The 10,061-nt window shown below is 37.0% G+C and overlaps 1 protein-coding gene across 1 annotated transcript; it reads left to right on the top strand.

The window, feature by feature from the left end:
* Nucleotides 1-1,405: 1,405 nt before the first annotated feature.
* LOC110684325 (organelle RRM domain-containing protein 2, mitochondrial-like) lies at nt 1,406-9,453 on the top strand. Its single transcript, XM_021860770.1, has 4 exons — nt 1,406-1,670; nt 7,528-7,596; nt 7,679-7,785; nt 9,059-9,453. Exons 1-4 carry the CDS (start codon nt 1,526-1,528, stop codon nt 9,161-9,163), a joined length of 426 nt encoding a protein of 141 aa, XP_021716462.1. The 5' UTR covers nt 1,406-1,525; the 3' UTR covers nt 9,164-9,453.
* Nucleotides 9,454-10,061: the final 608 nt, after the last annotated feature.

The raw sequence follows: 10,061 nt of genomic DNA, 5'->3' as shown, positions 1-10,061 counted from the left end.
ACCACAAACTTTTTTTACACTATCTATATATTATAGATTATCATATTGACTTGGCACATTTGCAAGGGGCACCCCAGGACAGTTGCTCTTCTTAAGAAACAAGAAGAGCTTCTCTAGTAGCAACAGTATAATAAAAACGCTTTGGGAATTGTAAACAAATACTAGTATTATAATCTGGTGAGGTGGACCATTGTAGACAACATTAGACGGTAAAATTAACAACGTTTGTTCAACATTTGTCAAAGTTATTTAAACCCCACAGTAGAAAATAGAAATTTCATCATTCATATTCAACTATTCAAGGTTATTTCTCAATGTCACCGGAGCAAACCACTCTTTCACCTCCACCGACAACACCATCACCTTCCTCTTTCGTCTTTCACCTCCACCGACAACACCATCACCTTCTTCTTTTGTCTTTCACCTCCACCGACAACAAACACCAACACCATCTTCTTCCTCTTTTGTCTAAATCGTCTCCACCAACGACAACCACCATCATCGGCGGCGAACATGGGCGGCGTCGCTGCCAAAATCAAATTAAAGACCCTATAAGGAAGGGTAAAATTTATGGCATGGTCAACCCAAAGGGTAAGAGTGACTGTCCTCCATTGAAGCTTCACCGCTAAAGCTCGAATTCCTCCATTGAATGGCGGTTTCGCTGCCGGAATTTAACGAAAAACTTTAAAGAAAATATTGAAATTAACGGTGTGTTTGGATTGAAGGAAATAGAGGGAAAGGAAGGGAAGGAAAATGGAGAGATGAGATATCTTTCATTTGGATAACAACTGAGGGAGGAAGGGAATTGGAGGGGGAGAGAATTGGAGGGATTAACTGGTAGGAAATTGATCTCTCCAACAATGGAGAGATTTGGAAGGAAAACTTATAATTCTTCCCTCCCCTTCCTTTCCCTCCCCTCCTCTTCTCCTCCCTCCCCTTCTTTTCCTTCCCCTTTCTTTATCCAAACACAGTGTAAAGATATGTCTAACCCTTTAAGGATAGGTGTTAGATGCTTCTGAGCTTTCCGTCCTCCATTGAAGCTCCTACATACGAAGTCTGCATCACCGCCGCAAACGGCACCGCTTTGGGTTGTTCAAGTTAAAAATTACAAGTTAAAACCCTTGATATTCCGTCAAAATTGAGACTAAACGGCTTTAGTCAATGAAAATATGCAGTTAGATGAAAATGTTAGTTATACCCTCATATCCCAGCAAAAACGGACCAAATTACCCCCATGAGAAACGCTCTATGTTTATCAAGAAGAGAAAGTGGGAATTACCCCATTGGCAATGCCTAATTTTGACAAATAACTCTTAACATTAACCTAATTTTTTGTGTTCGGTTCGTGGTGCGTTGTTTGTGTTACCATTTACCAACGCCAGTACTCCGTATATAATCGAGTGCAAACTGTTATAGAGCGAGGGTTCCAAACTCGAACACTGTCGCCTCTTTTTGTCTCTCATCTGCCAATTGCCACAGAAAAACCACAAAAAGTAAAAGCTTAAACCCTCCTCCAAACTCGGCAATGGCGATGAGAGCAGCTGTAATGGCGGCGGTGGCTCCTCGAGGGCTAAATCGTCTTTTCGCAACCTCCGCATTCAACTTCACACCTCCGCCTTCCCCTCAGAAAGAGCCTGAGGCTGATCCCTCTCCCAACCTCTTCGTCTCCGGTATCTCTTTCTCTCTTTAATTTTCCTCTTATTCTATCATTTTATTTCAATTTTTTATTTTTGTTAATTTGAAGAGGTTGTTATATACATCCGACTGTACGGTACTATTGTACACCCACGAGTATTTTTTCTGATTTTGATAATATGAAGTGCAAAAATTAACGTTAGATTAATTGAGTGTACGGTACACCCGAGTGTATATAACAAATTCAAGTTCATTTGTATGAGATTTATTTGTGTTAATCAGTCTAATTCATTAAGAATTAGATGAAGCTCATATCTTTTTGAAGAAATGAAGAGAGATTGGCGTTGGTCACTATGTGATAAAATATTGTGTTAGGAATTAAATTGAAACATGATAAAGGAAAATTGATGGTGTTTTGCCGATTTTGGATTGCTTTTATGGGAATGTTTATATGTTTGGTTTTGGTGGCATCGTTGTTGAGCATTTGAATTGATAGTTGTTTAAAATCTGTTTATAATGCTTTTTCGGGCTTTTCTAATAATATTTTTAATTTTCTTGTTTGTTTATGAGGGTGTATTAGCAAATTGAAGTTGCATAATAGCGTTTTTAATTGGGGTCTTCAAAGTTAGAGCCTGTTAATAGTTTAAGTATTTAGGCTAATAGTAAAGTTTAGGTCTTTGATTCTATTTATAGCTGTCTCTTTGCTAGGGCATTGCCACATTTATCATAAACCTCTGTGCATTCAATTTGATAGTTGTGTTGTGATAGGGGAGATTTCAAAGAGTTGGGGGTGGTGTGATTTATTTGCATTTGGATGATGCAATAGTAAAAGTTCATCATATGTGCGTGGAGCCCAGAACCCATATGAACACCAAGGTAGGGGTTTCTCGGGCTTTGGGTTGGGTTTGATTTCCTCCCGGCTCCTATCTCTTGAACTAAAATTTAAAAAAACATTGTACTTCCATACTAGTTGTCTACTTGGATCACTACACTACATATACTACCTCCAGGACCACAATCATTAACACCGCCTCTTTTGATACAAAGAGTGTATGACCATTGAAAAGTTCCATTATTACCCACACAAACATCTAGGAGGGTTGTATTTGGCCACCACAATTCCATATATGGAATGATAGGCAAAATTTTACTACCAATGTTCTTTTTGTACAAAAATTTTAATAATGACAAGGGAGAGGCGTCAAAGGAGAGTTGGGGTATGATTCTATGAAGAGATTAAAAAGGGGAGTAGGTGGCGACAGCTATGAGTGTTTCATATGAGATAGGAATATGGCAAACGCTGGTGCATGCTTTATGGTAGAAGAAGAGACTTGTATAATTAGAATTTGCATGAAGATTTCTAGTTTCTTGAGACTGGCTTTTGGGTGCTTTTAGTCTTTTCTCCTTGAATTTGTGTTGAAGTATTGTTTGGTGTGGGTTAGATGACGATTTAGTTGTGAAAAGTGGGAGGGGTGTTTAGAAAAAGGAATCTAGTGATGAAATTGTTGTTGTAGAGACTTTGAAGCTATAGGTTGTAATGATTTAAGTTTTACTCTATGTGGGGCTTAGGAGTGTTGGGATGATTTGTTAATGTCTTTTGTGATTATTCTGAAGAACCGCGGGGGGGGGGGGGGTCTTGATAAGAGTATAAATGACCCCCTCTCTCTTAATTAATTTATTTTTTAATTACTGTAGTCCACATAAGAGGGATCAAGCCATCCAAGATTTAGAGTAGTAGAGTTCAAGTGCTCCTCTCCAGAATACGAATACTGTTCTTCAGAAAAATTGTATTTTTGGGTTATCGATGCAGATGCAATTTACCAAATAATGAGGTTGTGAATGATACATAAGATATAAGGCTATGGACTTTATGCTGGATTCTGAGATAGTGTAATAGATCAGAATCTTGAAGATGATGACTTAGACAAAGAGAAAAATTGGAAGATAACTGATAAATGGTTGTATCTTGATATGTTTTGTAATTGTTGGATTTAAGGAGAGATGTTGGGTGAACACTGAAAGTGTTTCTGCAATACAATTAAATAATCACTAAGGGTAATTGCAACCCTAGCCTAGTTTTTATAGTAATTGGCACTCCCAAAACTAGACTTATCAATTTTCTTTCTGCCTCCTTTCTCCTACTCTTTCTCATTTATAGATGTTTTTCTTTCTTTCCCTCTCTTTCCTCTAACCAACTCTCTGCCTTCCTCTCCAACCAAATACTAATAACTAACATTGTAATACCAATATTACCCTACCCATCCCTGCCCACTAGGCCCATCTATTATATTACCGGCTGCTCAACTTTCCAACTTGTGTTCAAGGTATGTAGTATTCAGGTTCATCTGCCCCTGACAATGATTTTAGGCCACAGTTCGTCATGTTTGAAAGGTACCTTGAAGCTGTCCTGTTAAGATGTCAATCAGTGGAGGCTAGTTTTGGTGTTGTGTGTTTGTGAGATGAAAACATACTTGGGGGTTTTTAATTTCGAAAGTGAATGGGCTGTATTAAAAGGTGAATTGGGTTGGAAAAATGGGTCTTGAGTGAGTTAAATTAGATCTCGGATTTACCTCTCTTATCTCTTTAGTGGGATACTGGGATGTAAGCTTTTGGCCTGGAGAAATAAAATTGAAGGTTAAATATTAATGGGTTGATAGGTTGACTAATTGATGATAGTTTGTTGTCAAATATTGCCCAAAGTTATGTTAGTTGGAGTTTCTTTTGTAGCAACAAAGGCCTTGACCGTAGCTGCAAAGTGTTGTTTCACGTATGGCTTGCATTGTTTTGCTTCAGATATGGTTCATAGGTAGGTAGGCTAGGTTTGGGGATTTGGATGTTTACTAAGACATTAAAATTTTGGCTAGGAATGGAGCCTATGATTGTTTATATTGATGGAATTTCTCCTCCTTTTCGTTGATCTTGGAGAAGTTTGGGAAATGTGCTCACCTTCTTTTTACCCCAATATTTATACATGTACCTGGCTGGGTAGATCTAGTTCAAAAGTCCTCCTTTATGGCTATGCTTAGCGTATAAAAAGGTGCGCTTAGGTCCAAGGTGACATGAACCATGTGCCTTTTTGGTTTAGGCGGGTTGATTTCACTAAGCTGTGCTTTGACACACCAAAAGACACACTAAAGGTTGAGGTGCACAATTTTTTTATTGGGTTTACCCTTTAACTTTCTGTTTTCTACGATGTGCCCCCCTTTTTGAGAAATCCACAATATAACCCCATAAAACATTTAGTTTCCATACGGTAACCTTGCCGTTATCTCGTCGTTAACAAATTTTGTTATTGGGGTCCAGTCTCCACATAATAATAATTTTTATCGATTTTTGTGTTGGAAATTGTTCCATTAAAGGTTTTGGGGGCTATTTTGGTGCTAAAGGGACCAAATTGAGCTCAAATTTTGGACAAAAACACGTAAACGCCTCTTTTTGCGTTTTAAGAAATATCTCGATTTGTGAGCTTACACATTTAATACCGCAAAACGAGAAATTTACGTTATTTTTTTTTTGCCAAATCTGAGCTCAATTTGGATGCTTAAGGGACAACATAGCCCGTAAAACCTTTAACTGAACAATTTCCAACACACAAATCGATAAAAAAATATTATTGAGTGGAGAGTGGGCCCCACTAACGGAATTTGTTAATGGCGGGATAACGACAAGGTTACCGTTACCGTACAGAAACTAAATGTATTTTTGTGGTTATAGTGTGGATTTCTCAAGGGGGGGGGGGGACATCTTAGAAAACAGAAAATTAGAGGGTCATAATGTAGAAAACCCCTTATTTATATTTATTTGCACCATGCTTTAATGAGATGCACTAAGGTGCATTGTGGCACTCGTAAGGCGATTTGAGGCAATCCTTATCGCCTTGGGCCTATTTATACATTGGTTGTGCTAGCCGACAAATCTTAAATTGCAATAAAGAAATGCTTTTGACTGTAAGTTTCCATAGACTCAAATCTTCCTCTTGCCTAAGCCCATATCTAATTTGAGCAAATACAAATTGTCACCATCCTCAAGATCTTGCCTACAACACTAATGCTAAATCCCAAAAGTGGAGTTCTTGTGATTGCAAATTCCAATAAGTTGTAGGCTAGTTTGTTTTACTAGCTCCTCAATATTGTGACCTTTTTTTGAGTAGATTTACCGCTAAGGAAATAGTTTATACCCTGAAATATGCTCAAAAAGCTGAGCGAAAGTAACCAAACTGCTGATCTGATCTTATCATTAGATGAAAAGATATTGAAGCAAGGCTCACTTAAAGTGAGCGGTCTGAATTTTAGGTATTGGCATCAGATGGATGCATTGGCTGGATTGATTTTTTTTCTTCTTCTGCTAGCATTACCCTAGTTGTTATTTCTATACCTGTTTTTAAAGCATGCCTATATGTTGATCTTGATCATTTTCCCATAGAATTGTTTTCAGGAAAAGGGCAGAAGATAATTTGTTTTAATAGTAAAACTTATTATTAAGCACCAGAATTAACTCAATATTATTTTGAAAATAAAAATAAACCCAAACCTGAGAAAATTGCATCAGAATTACTGTCTCCCCACTTTCTAGGAAGGGTTGAAGATCAAAACTCTTCATGTAGACAGAGAGGAACTGCTGAACAGAGCCTAAGCTACATAAGTGGAAGCTAGAGTGAGAATTATCATTACACCTACAGCAGACTATGTAAATGATCTGCATTAAGAGACTTAATTCTAGAGATAAAAATATTTGTTTTCAGATACAATCGATTCATAGCCTCTTGCTAGTTTATATGGCTTTAGGAATTTCTACTTCCAGCTCTGCAAGCTTTCTATTGAACTTCAACCATAACCTTAATCCAAACATCAGCAGACTAATCTCATTTGAAGAAGGTATTTACAGAATCATGGTCATTGCACAAAGAATACATCACATTGCATTGAATTTACCAGTGACTAGACTGTTAGTGGTAGCCTTGTAGATAATGTGTTAAAGAAAAGGGGTAGCCTGGCGTTGCAGATAGTTCTCCCTAAGGAATTGATACCACCAATGGTTTCTGATTTTTCTTAACTTTGTCCCATCCACCACCCATTACAATTTCTGGAATAGCAAACTCATCAAAATTCTTTACATAATAGCTATTCACCCGCTTAACCCAAAGAGCATCTTTTTCTATTAATAAAGGTCCATTGCAGCTTTGAAGCAGCAGCTTTGTTCCATCAAACTATTCTACCCTCTAGAAGCCTCTGTAGAGCAATGTTTTTCCCATGCAACAAAGGTTGGATGCTTTTGTTTGAATTGGTGGTGATAGTGTTGCTATTAATGATACAATTTTCAAATATGGAAGTGAATAAATCAATTTTTTCAGAAATACTAATGTGGCATATATTTTGTGTAGAATGGGTTTTGGCTCTTGGGCTATGATAGGTGAATTTTGTGATGAAAAGGGGAATTTCTTCGGTGAAGCAATTTCATGGCCTGTAAAATGTGTCTGAGAAGACTCGTTTATCATAAATGAGCCAGTGATTGGTTATGTGTGGGGACAAGTTGCCTTTTAATTCTTCTATTGTGAGTATGCAATGCATGTACGTGCCCGCATGTTTCCCTAGGGTCTTTTTTCTATATGCTTTTAAAAGTTTATATGCCTATTAGGCTAAGCACTTAGCCACTCTTACTTTCATTACCAACGTACTAGATTTTCATTTTTGCTGCGATTTCTGCCACTGTTTTTAAATGTGATGCATTAATCCTCTTCCTTTTAATCCACTAGTGTATGCAAAATGATGTGGATTTTGTACTTCCACTGACTTTAGTGTTGTCTTCTTGGAGAATAATATGCTGCTGCCTATATATTTGAAGAAGTTGTCTTTACTTAATATTGCTGATACATAGATAATGTCTTGTGTGTAGGTCTTAGCAAACGTACTACTACAGACGGATTACGAGAAGCCTTTTCAAAGTTTGGCGAAGTGGTTCATGGTACATTTATGCAAAGTTTTTATTTTTGAATTTATTTTCCCTGGGTGCTTGGGATATTGCTGACAAGGTTACATTATTGCAGCCAAAGTGGTGACTGATCGCGTCTCAGGATATTCTAAAGGGTTTGGTTTTGTGAGATATGCTACTACAGAAGAGGCTAGCGCAGGAAAGGCAGGCATGGATGGCAACGTGCGTGAGCAATTTCTATCCTTATTTTCTTAATAATTTAACCTATGAAGTTTATGAACAACTCTATTTACTAGTTTGCTACTAGTTGCTAAATTTAGACTATAAAATAAGGTCTTCGTGTGGTTTTATAAGTTCGTATCTGATTTGCTTGGTTTGAATTTTTCTGGTGTGGTCTGGTCTTAATATTTCTCATGGGGTTTATCTGGTCTGGTTAGACTCAATTTTGACCATAACTGTACTTGGTTAAGTTATGGTCTGGTTTGATCAGATATATTCTGGTGTGAGCAAGTCTAATTTCAATAAGCATAGGTTATTGAAATATGGTGTGAGCTAGTCAAACGGTAATGAGGTATCACTACTGACTACTTCATTAGTAGAAGCTGCATTTACAAGTTGCCTAGATAGGGACCCAAACATGGACATGATTTTTGCTTCCCACACTCTCTTTTAACATAAAAGAGTAGACTTAGATTAAAAGGCTAAAAGCCATAGTTTAATTACATTAAGCATCACAAATTTTACAAGAGAAAATTTGATGCAAAGTGAAATAAGGCCAACAACGTGGTCAAGATTACAGCCGAAACTAACTAACCAAACTAAACAGAAGTCCTTGTGCTACTAAGACCCAAAAGACAATTCCATACAGCTAGAAGAAAGGAGCAAGAACTAGTTGTCAGCAGCCGCTACACCCTTCAAATCAGCCTCACAAAAAAAAAAAAAAGGAATCTCATGTCTTTGCACCCTTGTGGAGCAAATCTGGTATGTCTGAAACAAAACTAGCAGATTTGCCAAACTCGCTGATCCACCTCAATTTGGGCTAGATTATGTAAATTGAGTCCGGATTTTGATTTTTATATCTTGGATCTGAACTAGGATATTTTCCTCATTGAGTTGTACCCCCAAACGGCGTAAGCCCTAAGAATATGGAGGAAAGCACACTGGAAGTGAGTAGATTATTCAGTGTTAATGATTTTACTGGGAAACTTGAGTAATTGCTGCTACTTCATGCTGACTGTTGGAATGTTGGATGCTGATATTCCCAACGACTCAATGAGTACAAGTTCAGTAAGATAATTAAATAGAGTCCCTTTTAGTACCTTTTGGTGCCTGTTGATGATGCTGGTTATTTGATGATAGTCTTTCAGTTAGTCGCTCCCAACTCAATACTGTATATCTCTGGAATTACAGAAGTTCCTTATTATAGTTAGCAGAAGCTGATGTGCAATATTCTGAATTTGTGGTTTAATAATTTGTTTTTTAATTGTTACTGCAGTTCTTAGACGGATGGGTGATTTTTGCTGAGTATGCAAAACCACGACCTCCCCCAACACAACAGCAATTTGGAAACCCTCCATTCGGTTCAAATTTTCAACGATAAAAATACTTGCTCTTTTTTATCATTTTGATGTGGAAGTGTGGTTCATTCTTATCAGTTATCATGGTCATAGTATATTCTTGATCTATTTTTGTACTCATTATGAGAACTTTAGTTAATGAACTTTAGTATTAAATCCAAATCCGGCTTTCTGTGTTGGATCACTGATATTGAACCAAGTATAGACTTCTTGAACTGAAATGTAATCAAGGAGTGAATGTAAAATAGCTGAAACTTGCCTTTTGAGAATTGAAGTATACAAACTGAGGTTAGAGTTTTCGTTTGTCGATTCACTGATATGATCATCCTTATGTACTAGGTTTGCTAAGATGATCTTTCTTGTACAAAAACCGGCACTGGCACTGCCTTATTCAATTTGATGTGATTGATGCACATAAGTTAGCATATAATCTCTGTAATAATACAAGAGACATACCCAATGAGCAGCCTTTCCACAGACACTCCCTCGTAACACAGTCCCCTCAGACACAGCTTATAATGAGACTCTTGTCACAATCAGATAAGAAGAACAGATTTGAAATCTCTTGGGTAAAATAGGTTAGAACTTTTAATTTTTGTTTACTTATTATTTCATCCGTTTTCTTTTACTTCCATCACAGTTTTAAGACACTTTTTGTAGTAGGTGATAAAGTATTTTTTAACAACGGAAATTGGAAAAGGTTAGGTAGTGTGTGATAAAGTATTTTGATTAATTTGTTCTTTACATTATTAAATGTCTTACTTAAATTGCGTAATATGAAGCCGTGTTGCAAGTAAAAGAGAACGGAAGAAGTATTAACCAATCTTAATCACATATTAATAATACACAAAATTTTGCATTACATAAATAAAAAAGGATGTAACTACAAAAATCAAAATTGGTGTGACGCCAATGAGACAA

Source organism: Chenopodium quinoa, unplaced genomic scaffold (assembly GCF_001683475.1).
Source record: "Chenopodium quinoa cultivar QQ74 unplaced genomic scaffold, ASM168347v1, whole genome shotgun sequence".
In the NCBI taxonomy this organism is placed as follows: Eukaryota; Viridiplantae; Streptophyta; class Magnoliopsida; order Caryophyllales; family Amaranthaceae; genus Chenopodium; species Chenopodium quinoa.
The sequence above is the reverse complement of the archived record's forward strand: the minus strand, read 5'-3'. Positions and strand labels throughout refer to the sequence as shown.

Excerpts from the sequence above, each read along its gene's own strand:
- LOC110684325 (XM_021860770.1), top strand. The coding sequence starts at position 1,526 with ATGGCGATGAGAGCAGCTGTAATGGCGGCGGTGGCTCCTCGAGGGCTA. Across the intron at positions 1,671-7,527 it reads TCCCAACCTCTTCGTCTCCG|GTCTTAGCAAACGTACTACT; the intron begins GTATCTCTTTCT and ends TCTTGTGTGTAG. Across the intron at positions 7,597-7,678 it reads GTTTGGCGAAGTGGTTCATG|CCAAAGTGGTGACTGATCGC; the intron begins GTACATTTATGC and ends ACATTATTGCAG.